The 17,993-nt window shown below is 41.4% G+C and overlaps 1 protein-coding gene across 1 annotated transcript; it reads left to right on the top strand.

Annotated features, from left to right (window-relative positions):
• The first annotated feature begins 7,790 nt into the window (after positions 1-7,790).
• On the top strand, positions 7,791-17,568 carry LOC145863068 (uncharacterized). The gene is made up of 2 exons (XM_082968309.1): positions 7,791-8,363; positions 15,029-17,568. Exons 1-2 carry the CDS (start codon positions 8,018-8,020, stop codon positions 15,913-15,915), a joined length of 1,233 nt encoding a protein of 410 aa, XP_082824435.1. The 5' UTR covers positions 7,791-8,017; the 3' UTR covers positions 15,916-17,568.
• The last annotated feature ends 425 nt before the right edge of the window (positions 17,569-17,993 follow it).

Raw genomic sequence — 17,993 nt, forward strand, 5'->3', positions numbered from 1 at the left:
CCCTGGTAGAGCCGGGGGTGGTGTTTACCACTCCACCACGCCTTCAGCAGGCTGGAAAAGTGGGATTGATACTGTTTTCATACTAAGAGGGACCAGGAGTCTGTTGATTGGTCAGTCATTGGGTTAATTTGTTGAAATCAAATCAAGCTTTATTTATACAGCACATTTCAGACATGGATGCAACACAATGCTTTCACAGAAAAAAAATGAAAATAAACAGAAATACTTAGTACACAACAAACAGAAGATTAACAACTGAAAGAGTAATGAACATTCTAAGGAAATGCCATTGATTAAAATATTAATTGGATGCAATATCCAACCCAAAATATAAGCTTGTTTTTTAATAAGAGGGACTCTGAAAGACACTATGGGGGTGTCCACTGAAAGTTGACCAGTAACAACAACTGGGACCTAAAAGACACCCACCATGAGACCCACTAAATCTGCCCAAGAAGAGGAAAACTAAAGAAAAACCCACACCAAACTTAAAGACAGGAAGCAAACCAAAAAGGTGGAGCAACTAAAGGTGTTGACTCTCCACATGTATCAAGACAACTGGAGCACTGGGCCAGGCACTCTTAAATAGAACCTGGACCAGCTCAGGTGAAACACCTTCCCACTAACGAGATGGACAAGCCAGCACAGGTGTAACACATACTGACTAACGAGCTAGACGTGCTAACGAGCTGACGGCACGAGCTAACGAGCTAGACGTGCTAAAGTCCAACCTCAAAACATAAATGGAAAAACCAAAGCCTGTAACACCTTCCCCTTCAAGACAACAAATATATCCTATATTTTTGTTGGACAAGTTTGCTCACCACCAACAGAAAACAACTTAATTTCACATTATAATCAACTACAATGCTTCACCTTCACCAATATAAACATGGTGTCTACTGGCTGTCAACAATTAAAAACAAGAAAAAAAAAAACATATTTCTAAATAATAATATACAATAGTATCTTTTGTCCTTTTTCTTTCTATAGAAGCCTAAAACTCACTAGCTTCTAGAACTCTCGTCTTCCTAAAACTCACTAGCTTCTAGAACTCTCGTCTTCCTAAAACTCACTAGCTTCTAGAACTCTCGTCTTCCTAAAACTCACTAGCTTCTAGAACTCTCGTCTTCCTAAAACTCACTAGCTTTTGGAACTCTCCTCTTCCTAAAACTCACTAGCTTCTAGAACTCTCGTCTTCCTAAAACTCACTAGCTTCTAGAACTCTCGTCCCCTTGGAACGAGCCCAAACAAAACTCATCTCCAATACGGAAAAACGTGCAGTCAAAATAAACTGTGATCCATGGCAACGCACTGGCTAAACGCAAAACACAAAACTGTTTGACTGCCCACTTTGAGACAATCAGAAACCAAGTTGTCCTCACCATGAACCCTGATATTCTAAAAGCAGGGGAACAATGTCAATATAATTGTACCAAAAAAATTGTCAGTTGGTTGCATAAATAGTTATCATTACTAAATGTTATATGAAACGTAAATATGACATATTTGATTGCATAGTCTTATTTTCAACATCTTTTCAATGACATTTTGCTAGGTGGGATAGCCCCAATGTCAAAACACAGTTTTAACATGTCCAAATCTAATCATAGATTGTGCTATATACACAAACATCTGCCACAATAATCGTATTACTTGTATTTTTAAAAACAAGCAGCTTATAAACTGCACAAGCACCAGAAACGCTGTTGTTTTGACAAGTAGCAATAAATCACTGATATCGATCAGGGGGGAAAATCAGCTTGTACGTGATGTTGAAACTAACACAACTAAAAAAACACATGGAAATGGGAGATATATTTTACCTCACTGGTTAGAGGACAACCTGCAGGAGACAGTCAGCTACATTTTGGAATGATGCATTTACATTTAGGGGTCCCTAAACAAAGGAACACTTATTTGTCATAACTCATCGATATCATGTTGTAATCAATTGTACCGAGAGGAGGGAGATGAGGTTCCACATCCTGTTAAAACTAACAGCTCAAAAATCACACGGAATCTGGGAATAATGTGTACATCACTGGTTAGAGGACAATTTGTAGAAAACAGCCAGATACATTTTGATTCAAGTGCGTCACCAACGTGGTAAGTGTAACACAACTCTCTTTTTGTTAGTCACTTTTTATTAAATCTCATAAATAGTACTCTTCCATTTCAGAGCCTGGATTTACCCCCCTGAGGCTAATATCCATATCATGCTGAAATCAATAGAACAGGGGCAAACGTTTAGGGTTCTACATTGTGACATCATTAAAATACTCCTACTACAATGTTAAAACATTCTACATTGTGACATTATATCATTGATATCATGAAACAACTCCTTCATGTATTTTCTGATGTTTGATCAGATGTCTTTTATCGGTGAATCTCTTGTCACACTGATCACAGCTATAAGATTTCTCTCCTGTGTGTGTTCTCTGGTGTAGAGTCAAAGAGACAGATCGACCAAAACTCTTCCCACATTGACCACAGCTATAAGGGGTCTCTCCTGTGTGTATTCTCTGGTGTAGAGTCAGAGAGCCAGATGCAGCAAAACTCTTCCCACATTGACCACAGCAATAAGATTTCTCTCCTGTGTGTGTTCTCTGGTGCACTGTCAGCTGTCCAGATTGACAAAAACGCTTCCCACATTGATCACAGCAATAAGGTTTCTCTCCTGTGTGTATTCTCTGGTGTAGTGTCAGATGGCCAGATGTAGTAAAACTCTTCCCACATTGATCACAGCTATAAGATTTCTCTCCTGTGTGGATTTTCTGATGAATTTTAATGCCTGATGAGGTGAATCTCTTCCCACCGTCAGAGCAGCAGTGAGTTCTCTTCCCTGTGGATCTCTGCAGGTGTTTATTGAGGTGTTCTGATCTGGAGAGACTCTTCTCTGCCTCTTCAGCATCATGAGGTTGTTGAGGCTCCCCAGAGGATCCACGATAGTCACGTCTCTCTCCTGTGTGAACAACAAAGTCAGACAGATGGTTAAAGGCCCACAACAGTAGAAATCCACTGTAAAAGGTGATGCCAACAGCGGAGCCATGATGTTGTTGTACAACAATTGACGTCTGTAATGTCATGTTAAAATTGTTGGACAAATGTCTTAAAATGAGCAAGAATAGTCATATTTCGTCTTGTTTTCACATTAGTAGTGAAATCGATGACTGTAGGCTAGAAATAAGTTAAAGTTGCTGAAATCCTAAGCAGTGTGCCAGACGACATTTGGTCTCCAATATAGGCCCCTTTCTGTGTTTAATAAAATTGCGGCACGAGGGCGATGCACATGCAATTTGATTGCAGAAACACCTCCCTGCTAATAAGGAAACCGATAGTTATGGATGTAGTATATCTGGTAATGAGGAAACCACTAGTTATGGATGTAGTATATCTGGTAATGAGGAAACCACTAGTTATGGATGTAGTATATCTGGTAATGAGGAAACCACAAGTTACGGATGTAGTATATCTGGTAATGAGGAAACCACAAGTTACGGATGTAGTATATCTGGTAATGAGGAAACCACTAGTTATGGATGTAGTATATCTGGTAATGAGGAAACCACTAGTTGTGGATGTAGTATATCTGGTAATGAGGAAACCACTAGTTATGGATGTACTATATCTGCCTGGAGCAAAAATGGTGAGCAAATATTTGAGTTTTTCACAATGTATTCTGAATGTGAATGGTGAGTAACCTCCATTTACAGGTTGCTTATGAGTACATTTCACACTACTTTGGATTATAATTGTAAGGCTTGTTTTAATGTTCTATTTAATATAATGGTTGTGTCATCATTGCAAATCAACCGCTTTATACTTAAAAAACACTTCAAACAGTAAAATGCTCTTTGGCTAGCTTTTCCATCAGCCTGACAATGAGGGGTTGTACACTAAGTGTTTGCCAAATTGGCCCATAACTTCACCTAACAATAACATAGACCTACTGTACCTCACAAATGTCGTGATGTTTGTCATTTGACTGTCATTCAGAAAATGATTTCCTGGATCAGCAAATGATAGTTGAACATGTGACTATTATTCACCTTTATTTAACCAGGTGGCCAGTTGAGAACAAGTTCTCATTTACAACTGCGACCTGGCCAAGATAAAGCAAAGCAGTGCGACACATAGTTAGAAACACATAGTTAGAAATACTGGTGTGAGCAAGAAAAGTAAATAAAAACATGGGGATGAGGTAGGCAGTTGGATGGGCTATTTACAGATGGGCTGTGTACAGCTGCAGCGATTAGTAAGCTGCTCAGATAGCTGATGCTTAAAGTTAATGAGGGAGATATAAGTCTCCAACTTCAGCGATTTTGCAATTCGTTCCAGTCATTGGCAGCAGAGAACTGGAAGGAAAGGCGGCCAATGTAGGTGTTGGCTTTGGGGATGACCAGTGAGATATACCTCCTGGAGCGCGTGCTGTGTGTGGGTGTTGCTATGGTGACCAGTGAGCTGAGTGAAGGCGGCCTAGCAAAGACTTATAGATGACCTGGAGCCAGTGGGTTTGGCAACGAATATGTAGCGAGGGCCAGCCGACGAGAGCATACAGGTCGCAGTGGTGGGTGGTATATGGGGCTTTGGTGACAAAACGGATGGCACTGTGATAGACTGCATCCAGTTTGATGAGTAGAGTGTTGCAGGCTATTTTGAAAATGACATCGCCGAAGTCAAGGATTGGTAGGATAGTCAGTTTTACGAGGGTGTTTGGCAGCGTGAGTGAAGGAGGCTTTGTTGCGAAATAGGAAGCCGATTCTAGATTTAATTTTGGATTGGAAATGCTTAATATTAGTCTGGAAGGAGAGTTCAGTCTAACCAGATACCTAGGTATTTATAGTTGTCCACATATTCTAAGTCAGAACCGTCCAGAGTAGTGATGCTGGACGGGCGGGTGCGGGCAGCGATCAGTTTCTCTGTCTGAGAAGTAGTTGGTGAACCAGGCGAGTCAGTCATTTGAGAAACCAAGGCTATTGAGTCTTCCAATAAGAATATGTTGATTGACAGAGTCGAAAGCCATGGCCAGGTTGATGAAGACGGCTGCACAGTACTGTCTTTTATTGATGGCGGTTATGATACGTTTAGTACCTTGAGCGTGGCTGAGGTGCACCCGTGACCAGCTCGGAAACCAGATTGCACAGCGGAGAAGGTACGGTGGGATTCAAAAAATGGTCAGTGACCTGTTTGTTAACTTGACTTTCGAATACTTTAGAAAAGGCAGGGCAGGATGGATATAGGTCTGTTACAGTTTGGGTCTAGAGTGTCACCCCCTTTGAAAAGGGGGATGACCGCGGAAGCGTTCTAATCTTTAGGAATCTTGGATGATATGAAAGAGAGGTTGAACAGACTGGTAAATGGGTTGCCACAATGGCGGCGGATAATTTTAGAAAGAGAGGGTCCAGATTGTCAAGCCCAGCTGATTTGTACGGGTCCAGGTTTTGCAACTCTTTCAGAACATCAGCTATCTGGATTTGGGTGAAGGAGAAGCTGGGGAGGCTTGGGGGGGTGGGGAGCTGTTAGTGCAGTACGCCACAGGATATTTTTGTGCTGGTTCGAGGGCAGTCAGGTCTGGAGTGAACCAAGGGCTTTATCTGTTCTTAGTTCTACATTTTTTGAAAGGGGCATGCTTATTTAAGGTGGTGAGGAAATTATAATTACAGAACAACCAGGCATCCTCTACTGACGGGATGAGGTCAATATCCTTCCAGGAGACCCAGGCCAGGTCGATTAGAAAGGCCTGCTTGCAGAAGTGTTTTAGGGAGCGTTTGACAGTGATGAGGGGTGGTAGTTTGATCGCGGACCCATAATGGATGCAGGCAATGGGGCAGTGATCGCTGAGATCCTGAATGAAAACAGCAGAGGTGTATTTGGAGGGCAAGTTGGTCAGGATAATATCAGTGAGGGTGCCCATGTTTACAGATTTAGGGTTGTACCTGGTGGGTTCCTTGATATTTTGTGTGAGATTGAGGGCATCTAGCTTGGATTGTAGGACGGCCGGGGTGTTAAGCATATCCCAGTTTAGGTCACCTAACAGAATGAACTCTGAAGATAGATGGGGGGCAATCAATTCATATATCGGGTCCAGGGCTCAGCTGGGAGCTGAGGGTGGGGAGGGGGGGTCTGTAACAGGCGGCAATAGTGAGAGACTTATTTCTGGAGAGATACTTTTTTTTAAATTAGAAGCTCGAACTGTTTGGGCTTAGACCTGGAAAGTATGATAGAACTTTGCAGGCCATCTCTGCAGTAGATTGCGACTCTTCCCCCTTTGGCAGTTCTATCTTGACGGAAAATGTTGTAGTTGGGGATGGAAATTTCAGAATTTTTGGTGGCCTACCAAAGCCAGGATTCAGACACGGCAAAGACATCAAGGTTGGCGGAGTGTGCTAAAGCAGTGAGTAAAACAAACTGAGGGAGGAGGCTCTGATGTTAACATGCATGAAACCAAGGCTTTTACAGTTACAGAAGTCAACAAATGAGAGCGCGTGGGGACACAGGGCCTGGGTTAACCTCTACATCACTCGAGGAACAGAGGAGTAGGATGAGGGTTTGGCTAAAGGCTATCAGAACTGGTCGTCTAGTGCGTTGTGAACAGAGAATAAAAGGAGCAGATTTCTGGGCGTGGTAGGATAGATTCAAGGGATAACGTACAGACAGGGGTATGGTAGGGTGCGGGTACAGTGTCCCACCTTGCCCATAGAGGTTTTAATGCGTTTGAGCCAATCAGTTGTGTTGTGACAAGGTATGGGTTGCTCTCATGAGGATTGCCACCGGAAAGGAAGACCCAGAGTTACCTCTGCTGCAGAAGATATGTTCATTAGAGTTAACTGCACCTCAGATTGCAGTCCAAATAAATGCTTCACAGAGTTCAAGTAACAGACACATCTCAACATCAACTGTTCAGAGACTGAGGGAATCAGGCCTTCATGGTTGAATTGCTGCATTGCAAAAACACTGTTTACAAAAGCTTTGTTAAAGAACAAGAAAGCCAGCACACTGTCTACAAAAATGTGCTTTTCTTTCAAAAACAAGGACATTTGTAAGTGACCCCAAACTTTTTAACGGCGGTATACATCTACATGATGTATTGTTACACCATGTAGGAGCAGTATAGACCTAGTCTGTTCATTATATACATCTACATGATGTATTGTTACACCATGTAGGAGCAGTATAGACCTAGTCTGTTCATTATATACATCTACATGATGTATTGTTACACCATGTAGGAGCAGTATAGACCTAGTCTGTTCATTATACACATCTACATGATGTATTGTTACACCATGTAGGAGCAGTATAGACCTAGTCTGTTCATTATATACATCTACATGATGTATTGTTACACCATGTAGGAGCAGTATAGACCTAGTCTGTTCATTATACACATCTACATGATGTATTGTTACACCATGTAGGAGCAGTATAGACCTAGTCTGTTCATTATATACATCTACATGATGTATTGTTACACCATGTAGGAGCAGTATAGACCTACAGCAGCTGGCTACTTATTTAGATTTAGTTTGACTTAATGAAACTGCCTTAAATGTTCTGTAGTAAAAAAACAAATTCGCACTAATCAACCAACACATTCAGGTCTTTGTATGTCTCAATATAACAGTATCATTTAATTAAATCCATGTAAAATAATCTTTGTCTGAAAATAAAATCTGATCCTCAACTGCGTTTCCCTCCAGTCAGCAGACGGCGATGTGCGTCTTTCAGGCGATGCTGCAGCGTGACGTATAATCTAGTGGACGGTTCTTCATAAACAGCTCGTCAACCACCTCGGTAGCTTGCTAGCCAACATAGCCGAAAGATTCAAGCTATTTAGACGCTTTCGGTCTATATTAGCTACTGTGTTTTAGGCACACTTCTGTCGTATCTACTTGTTAACCTATTTAATTTAATATTACGTTATTTTTTATTAGTCAGCTATAGTAGCTGGCTGGTTAAGTTAGCATTAGCCTGGTCGCTAATGATAGCTAGCTAGCTAACATCCCCGAACATGAGCTCCCTAAACTACTCCCTTCCTGTTAAAGAAAAGGAGGTCTGCTGGACGGAGAAAGAAGCTCTGGGGCTGAACATTGTCGTGAAAGAGGAGAAGGAAGAGGAGGATGTTACAGTAAAACAAGAAGTAGAGGGTGAGGCTGTTACAGTGAAAGAAGAAGAGAAAGACGTTTCAGTGACAGAAGAGGAAGACGCGTTCAGAGTGAAAGAGGAGGAAGATGTTACAGTAAAAGAAGAGGAGGAAGAGAAAGAGGAGGATGCAGTTTTTGGAGTGAAGAAGGAAGGAGAGATTACTGTCACATTGAAAGATGAAGAGGAGGAGACAGGAGATCTGAGTAACACCAGTAAGTACCGCCTTCAATTAGTTTTTAACTTTGGATATTCGGAGTTGGCTCGTCAATACCTCTTCAACGGAGGGCCCTGGGATGATGACTGATATGTCTAGAATCAGACGACGTGTTTTCTCCGTTCCGTTTACAAAAAGTGACTTAACATATATATTTGAGAAGGGTCTATCTGCTGACCGCAGACTGGGGGGCCACGGCATGTAGTGATTTTAATGTAGTGATGTTTTACTACACACCGTTCCCCCCAATAGAGCCATGTGAGAGTTGGGTTGGCTACACCAAAGATTATGGATATACTGACAAGATGTCTCTCTGCCCTAACAAGGGGAGTCGTTGTCCACAAAGCTGCACTGTGGGTTGTCTATCTCCCGCCTATCCTGTCTTTGGATTGGTGGATACATCTTATTTTTGTAATCTATTGTTTATATTCTATGAGGGTTGTTGTCGTCAACCGCCTGTATTCAATGGAGAGAGATGCTAAGCTACTAGCATGAATATGCATAGCGATCTGGAGACAACTCCAATAGTGTTTTTATCAAAGTTGTCGGTATGTCACGTGTCCACATAACAACTTAATCATTACGAAACTTCTGTTAGATCAAGTAAACCTCACGTAGCAAATAAGCCATTCATTTTGTTGTTGACCAAATTCAACACTTTCCACATTGGGTTGATAATTGTTTCCACTTGGATACAACCAACTGTAACCTACTGGCATGACCTAGAGAGTTACAACCTACTGTAACCTACTGGCATGACCTAGAGAGTTACAACCTACTGTAACCTACTGGCATGACCTAGAGAGATACAACCTACTGTAACCTACTGGCATGACCTAGAGAGATACAACCTACTGTAACCTACTGGCATGACCTAGAGAGATACAACCTACTGTAACCTACTGGCATGACCTAGAGAGATAAAACCTACTGTAACCTACTGGCATGACCTAGAGAGTTACAACCTACTGTAACCTACTGGCATGACCTAGAGAGTTGTAACCTACTGGCATGACCTAGAGAGTTACAACCTACTGTAACCTACTGGCATGACCAAGAGAGATACAACCTACTGTAACCTACTGGCATGACCTAGAGAGGTACAACCTACTGTAACCTACTGGCATGATCTAGAGAGTTACAACCTACTGTAACCTACTGGCATGACCCAGAGATACAACCTACTGTAACCTACTGGCATGACCTAGAGAGATACAACCTACTGTAGCCTACTGGCATGACCTAGAGAGATACAACCTACTGTAACCTACTGGCATGACCTAGAGAGTTACAACCTACTGTAACCTACTGGCATGACCTAGAGAGTTACAACCTACTGTAACCTACTGGCATGACCTAGAGAGATACAACCTACTGTAACCTACTGGCATGACCTAGAGAGATACAACCTACGTAACCTACTGGCATGACCTAGAGAGATACAACCTACTGTAACCTATTGGCATGACCTAGAGAGATACAACCTACTGTAACCTACTGGCATGACCTAGAGAGTTACAACCTACTGTAACCTACTGGCATGACCTAGAGATTTGTAACCTACTGGCATGACCTAGAGAGTTACAACCTACTGTAACCTACTGGCATGACCAAGAGAGATACAACCTACTGTAACCTACTGGCATGACCTAGAGAGGTACAACCTACTGTAACCTACTGGCATGATCTAGAGAGTTACAACCTACTGTAACCTACTGGCATGACCCAGAGATACAACCTACTGTAACCTACTGGCATGACCTAGAGAGATACAACCTACTGTAGCCTACTGGCATGACCTAGAGAGATACAACCTACTGTAACCTACTGGCATGACCTAGAGAGTTACAACCTACTGTAACCTACTGGCATGACCTAGAGAGATACAACCTACTGTAGCCTACTGGCATGACCTAGAGAGATACAACCTACTGTAGCCTACTGGCATGACCTAGAGAGATACAACCTACTGTAACCTACTGGCATGACCTAGAGAGATACAACCTACTGTAACCTACTGGCATGACCTAGAGAGATACAACCTACTGTAACCTACTGGCATGACCTAGAGAGATACAACCTACTGTAACCTACTGGCATGACCTAGAGAGATACAACCTACTGTAACCTACTGGCATGACCTAGAGAGATACAACCTACTGTAGCCTACTGGCATGACCTAGAGAGATACAACCTACTGTAACCTACTTGCATGACCTAGAGAGTTACAACCTACTGTAACCTACTGGCATGACCTAGAGAGATACAACCTACTGTAGCCTACTGGCATGACCTAGAGAGTTACAACCTACTGTAACCTACTGGCATGACCTAGAGAGATACAACCTACTGTAACCTACTGGCATGACCTAGAGAGATACAACCTACTGTAACCTACTGGCATGACCTAGAGAGATACAACCTACTGTAACCTACTGGCATGACCTAGAGAGATACAACCTACTGTAACCTACTGGCATGACCTAGAGAGATACAACCTACTGTAGTCTACTGGCATGACCTAGATAGTTACAACCTACTGTAACCTACTGGCATGACCTAGAGAGATAAAACCTACTGTAGCCTACTGGCATGACCTAGAGAGTTACAACCTACTGTAGCCTACTGGCATGACCTAGAGAGTTACAACCTACTGTAACCTACTGGCATGACCTAGAGAGATACAACCTACTGTAACCTACTGGCATGACCTAGAGAGATACAACCTACTGTAGCTTACTGGCATGACCTAGAGAGATAAAACCTACTGTAGCCTACTGGCATGACCTAGAGAGTTACAACCTACTGTAACCTACTGGCATGACCTAGAGAGATACAACCTACTGTAGCTTACTGGCATGACCTAGAGAGATACAAACTACTGTAGCTTACTGGCATGACCTAGAGAGATACAACCTACTGTAGCCTACTGGCATGACCTAGAGAGATACAACCTACTGTAACCTACTGGCATGACCTAGAGAGTTACAACCTACTGTAACCTACTGGCATGACCTAGAGAGATACAACCTACTGTAGTCTACTGGCATGACCTAGAGAGATACAACCTACTGTAGCCTACTGGCATGACCTAGAGAGATACAACCTACTGTAACCTACTGGCATGACCTAGAGAGATACAACCTACTGTAACCTACTGGCATGACCTAGAGAGATACAACCTACTGTAACCTACTGGCATGACCTAGAGAGATACAACCTACTGTAACCTACTGGCATGACCTAGAGAGATACAACCTACTGTAGCTTACTGGCATGACCTAGAGAGATAAAACCTACTGTAGCCTACTGGCATGACCTAGAGAGTTACAACCTACTGTAACCTACTGGCATGACCTAGAGAGATACAACCTACTGTAGCTTACTGGCATGACCTAGAGAGATACAAACTACTGTAGCTTACTGGCATGACCTAGAGAGATACAACCTACTGTAGCCTACTGGCATGACCTAGAGAGATACAACCTACTGTAACCTACTGGCATGACCTAGAGAGTTACAACCTACTGTAACCTACTGGCATGACCTAGAGAGATACAACCTACTGTAGTCTACTGGCATGACCTAGAGAGATACAACCTACTGTAGCCTACTGGCATGACCTAGAGAGATACAACCTACTGTAACCTACTGGCATGACCTAGAGAGATACAACCTACTGTAACCTACTGGCATGACCTAGAGAGATACAACCTACTGTAACCTACTGGCATGACCTAGAGAGATACAACCTACTGTAGCTTACTGGCATGACCTAGAGAGATACAACCTACTGTAGCCTACTGGCATGACCTATATATATATATATATATATATATATATATATATATATATATATATATACATACACAAGCATTTCTAAACTTTTTTTCTCACTTTTATGGGGTATTGTGATGTCTTTATGAGGTATTGTCTGAAAATTGATAATAAAAAATAAAAAAACATTTTTATAATAACCAAATGTGTAAAAAGGGAAGGGGTCTGAATGCATGTATGTTGTATGTTCTAGGGCAGATTTAAAAAAAAAAATAGTATTTTCTTTCTACCAATTGATTGTTTGAAATGTTATGACGTGTATTTTTCCATATGGACACACCCCATGTGTTTAATAAAATCAACTGTATGTGCAGAACTTGAACTGATGCTTCAAGCGTTCGATTAAATAATTAACACACACAAATGACTTGAGGAAGCCAGAGGTCAATATAACCAGAAGAAAATAACCTATTCCCCACCTGCTGCTGGCCTTCGTTAATTCTGACGTTATGCTCCTGAAGTTTCCGGTAAAATCAGCAAACTTTTTCCATTTCCGTTTGAAGCGCCAATTTATCTTACCATTTCTACCGATCTGCGTGCCAGTTATGAACGAGTTACAACACCTGTTTGGCTCCGCCACTTCCTGGGTCGGTGAAGTGAGGTATTAAATTTAAGGATTAAATCATTTAAGGAATATATCCGAGTCTCACGCTCATCACCTGTGGAAGGCGGGGCTTCCAGCGAGGTGTGGATTTAATAGTATGTTGTACCTAGTTTCCCTCCTTCAGGGAACAGTAGTTATAGTCATAACGTGTGGATTTAATAGTATGTTGTACCTAGTTTCCCTCCTTCAGGGAACAGTAGTTATAGTCATAACGTTAAGGTTGTCATATGATGAACTTCAACTTAAATACTGGATCTTGCTGTGGGACAGTTTTTTGTATTCAGATCTCTGAAATGCTCTCTACCTACGTAACATTTACTGTCTCCTTATATTACGCTGGAAAAACAGTTTTCATGGGCACAGAAATCCTAAATCATTTCAGAGTTTGCTAAATCCAATGGTTCTAACCGAGAGTCACCTTAACTTTATTGACAACACCCAAATGGATACTGTCATTAACGCGGTTCTTCAATAATTACACATAATACTAAATACTGTAGCTGTTTAGTTACAGTCACATGTTCAACTATCATCAGCTGATCCAGGAAATAATTTTCTGCATGCCAGTCAAATGTAGTTCTTCATTCATTACACCGGTAAAGACAGTTATGCCGTGCTCCACGTTGGATCCAACATCCCAAACAAATCGATATTTATAATGTGTTATTGTCTACTTGATTTACAGTAGGGTCTCGTTAGTCTGTTTGGACACAGAGATACTTAGCTCATAATGTGTAGAGAACTGTTCCTTGGTGGATAGGCTATTGTACAACACACAGAGCTATTTTCCTTTATTCAGGACATTTAGAATGACAACACATTACAGAATAGCCTAGTGGGATTATTCACAAAATTATCTGGTGATCAGGTTATGAATTGTCATGACAAAGACATTTTAGTCTCCTTGTTTCACCTAAAATATTAAATGATTTATAGTCCTAGGTCTATGTTGTTGTTAGGTGAAGTTATGGGTCCTACAGTAGGTCTATGTTATTGTTAGGTGAGATTATAGACCATTTTGGCATACACTTAGTGGACAAAATCTCATTGTCAGGCTGATGTCAGGCTGATGGAAAACTAGCCAATGATCATTTTACTGGTTGAAGTCGTTTTTAAATATAAAGTAGTACATTTTCGACAATAACACAAACATTATATTAAATCAGGACATTCAAACGAGCCTTACAATTATAATCCAAAGTAGTGTCAAATGATGATAATCATAATCAACCTGTAAATGGAGGCTTTATTTGCTGTCAGCCTATGAGAACTCCCCTGAGTTTCCCCCACGGTGGTGAAGTAGTGAATAGACACAGAGCTTAATGTGAGTTTCCTTGAGTAGCACTCCTGATCTAGTGCTGTAATATTCAGAATACATTGTGAAAACTAATCTTTGCTCACCATTTTTTAAATATATATATTTTTTTCTCCCCAATTGGTACTTACAGTCTTGTCTCATCGCTGCAACTCCCATACGGACTCTGGAGAGGCGAAGGTCGAGAGCCATGCGTCCTCTGAAACACAACCCAACCTAGCCGCGCTGCTTCTTGACACAATGTCCATCCAACCCGGAAGCCAGCAGCACCAATGTGTCGGAGGAAACACCGTACACCTGGCGACCTGGTCAGTGTGCACTGCGCCCGGCCCGCCACATGAGTCGCTAGTGCGCGATGAGACAAGGATATCCCTGCCGGCCAAACCCTCCCCTAACCCGGACGACGGTGGGCCAATTGTGCGTCGCCCCATGGGCCTCCCGGTCGCGGCCGGCTGCAACAGAGCTTGGACTCGAACCCAGATCTCTAATGGCACAGCTTAGGCCACTTGCTCACCATTTTTGCTCCAGGCAGACATACTACATCCATAACTAGCGGTTTCTGCATTAGCAGGGAGGTGTTTCTGCAATCAAATTGTGTGCGCATCGCCCTTGTCGCAATTTTAGCAAACGCAGAAAGGTGCCTATATTTGAGAACAAAAGTGGCCTGGCACACTGCTTAGGAGTTCAACACCTTTTACTTATTTCTAGTTACTACTAATGTGAAAACAAGACTAAATATGACTATTGTTGCTCACTTGACTGTCTTAAGACAATTGTCAAGTAATTTTAACATTCATTACATACGTCAATTGTTGTACAGTATCATGGCTATGCTGTTGGCATCACCCTTTTCAGTGGATTTCTGCTGTTGTGAGCCTTTAACTATCTGTCTGACTTGTTCACACAGGAGAGAGACGTGACTATCATGGATCCTCTGGGGAGCCTCAACATCATGATGCTAACGAGTCAGAGAAGAGTCTGTCCAGATCCTATCACCTCAAGAAACACCAGCAGAGACCCACAGGGAAGAAATCTATCTGTTGCTCTGACTGTGGAAAACATTGCAAATCTTCATCAGATCTTAAAATACACCAGCGAACACACACAGGAGAGAAATCTCACCACTGTTTTGATTGTGGGAAGAGTTACTTAAGATTAAAAGCACTAAAAGTACACCTGAGAATTCACACTGGAGAGAAACCTTACAGCTGTGATCAATGTGGGAAGAGTTTTACTACATTTAGCTATCTGATTATACACCAGAGAACACATACAGGAGAGAAACCATACAGCTGTACTGAATGTGGGAAGAGTTTTACTCAGTCAAGCAACCTGTTATCACACCAGAGGATACACACAGGAGAGAAATCTTTTAGTTGTAATCAATGTGTGAAAAGTTTTATTACATCTCGTGACCTGACTGTACACCAGAGAACACACACTGGAGAGAAACCTTATAGTTGTGATCAATGTGGGAAGACTTATATTTCATCTTGCCATCTGACTAGACACCAGCGAGTACACACAGGAGAGAAACCTTATAGCTGTAATCAATGTGGGAAGAGTTTTACTCGGCCAGACAACCTGATATTACACCAGAGAACACACACAGGAGAGAAACCTTATAGCTGTGATCAATGTGGGAAGAGTTTTACTACATCTGGCTCTCTGACTCTACACCTGAGAACACACACAGGAGAGAAACCTTATAGTTGTGGTCAATGTGGGAAGAGTTTTACTACATCTGGCTCTCTGACTCTACACCAGAGAATACACACAGGAGAGAAATCATAGCTGTGATCAGTGTGACAAGAGATTCTCCGATAAAAGACATCTGATCAAACATCAGAAAATACATGAAGGAGTTATTTCATGATATCAATGATATAATGTCACAATGTAGTATGTTTTAACATTGTAGTAGGAGTATTTTAATGATGTTACAATGTAGAACCCTAAACGTTTGTCCCCTGTTCTATTGATTTCAGCATGATATGGATATTAGCCTCACGGGGAAAATCCAGGCTCTGAAATGGAAGAGTACTATTTATGAGATTTAATAAAAAGTGACTATCAAAAAAAGAGTTGTGTTACACTTACCATGTTGGTTACGCACTTGAATCAAAATCTATCTGGCTGTTTTCTACAAATTGTCCTCTAACCAGTGATGTACACATTATTCCCAGATTCTGTGTGTTTTTTTGAGCTGTTAGTTTTAACAGGACGTGCAACCTCATCTCCCTCCTCTCGGTACAATTGATTACAACATGATATCGATGAGTTATGACAAATAAGTGTTGTGTTCCTTTGTTTAGGGACCCCTAAATTTAAATGCATCACTCCAAAATGTAGCTGACTGTCTTCTGCAGGTTGTCCTCTAACCAGTGAGGTAAAATATATCTCAATTTCCAAGTGTTTTTTGTTTTGTTGTGTTAGTTTCAAGAGCAGATTCAACCTGATTTCCCCCCAAATGGATATAAGATTTGTGTTTTGCGTTTAGCTAGTGCGTTGCTATGGATCTTTATTTATTTTGACTGCACGTTTTTCCGTATTGGAGATGAGTTTTGTTTGGGCTCGTTCCAAAGAGACGAGAGTTCTAGAAGCGAAAGAGGAGAGTTCTAGAATGTCGTGAGTTTTAGGAAGACGAGTGTTCTAGAAACTAGTGAGTTTTAGGATTCTATAGAAAGAAAAAGGAGAAAAAAAATAATCCTATTGTATATTATTATTTAGAAATATGGGTTTTTTCTTATTTTTAATTGTTGACAGCCAGTAGACCCCATGTTTATATTGGTGAAGGTGAATCATTCTAGGTGTCACCTCGTTAGTCAGTATGTGTTACACCTGTGCTGGCTTGTCCATCTCGTTAGTGGGAAGGTGTTTCACCTGAGCTGGTCCAGGTTCTATTTAAGAGTGTCTGGCCCAGTGCTCCAGTTGTCTTGATACATGTGGAGAGTCAACACCTTTAGTTGTTCCACCTTTTTGGTTTGCTTCCTGTCTTTAAGTTTGGTGTGGGTTTTTCTTTTGTTTGCCTCTTCTTGGGCAGATTTAGTGGGTCTCATGGTGGGTGTCTTTTATGTCCCAGTTGTTGTTACTAGTCAACTTTCAGTGGACACCCCCATAGTGTCTTTCAGAACCCTCCTAAAACCCCACCTGTTTAGTTGTGGTTGTTGTCAGTGACTCTTTGTTTGTTCCCCTCTTCTATTTTAGCGATATTTGCTGTGGATCTTAGCAACAAACTATGGAGTAAAACAAGCTTATGTTTTGGGTTAGATGTTGCATCCAATTCTTAGTATTTTAATCAATGGCATTTCATCAGAATGCTCATTAGTCTTTCAGTTATTATTCGGTTTGTTGTGTACTAAATATTTGTTTGTTCCTGTGGAGCCATTGTGTTGCATCCATGTCTGAAATGTGCTGTATAAATAAAGCTTGATTTGATTTGAACAACCTGTAAAACAAATGATCCCAATGACTGACCAATCAACAGACTCTTGGGAAACCAATCAACAGATATGTACAAAAGCAACACATATCTTAGTATGAAAAACAGTATAAATTCAGTACATCTTCCACTGTCAAAATGTATGATATGTACATTTAGTATCCCTTTTTTTTTTTAAATCAACAATACGTCAAAGGATTCAACTATTAAAAGACAAACAAAATTATCAAACAGCTCTGCTTATGTCATGTTCTGTGGCCTTGTTGTTCCATTTCTTGACTGTCCCTGTAACACAGAAAGAAACACATTTAGTCATATTATATGAAACACTCAAAGTAATGGATATGGAGCATCTATGGCCTCAGTTACACCTGGCACCTAAATGTGACTTCTGTCATCTGATCACTCCAAGCTGCATTAGGTTCAGATC

The sequence above is a fragment of the Salmo salar genome, chromosome 02 (assembly GCF_965601325.2).
Source record: "Salmo salar chromosome 02, fSalSal1, whole genome shotgun sequence".
NCBI lineage: Eukaryota > Metazoa > Chordata > Actinopteri > Salmoniformes > Salmonidae > Salmo > Salmo salar.

What these genes read in the sequence shown, in the direction of transcription:
- LOC145863068 (XM_082968309.1), top strand. Translation starts at nt 8,018, where the DNA reads ATGAGCTCCCTAAACTACTCCCTTCCTGTTAAAGAAAAGGAGGTCTGC. An exon ending in AGGAGATCTGAGTAACACCA is followed by an intron (nt 8,364 to 15,028) that starts GTAAGTACCGCC and finishes TTGTTCACACAG; the next exon opens with GAGAGAGACGTGACTATCAT.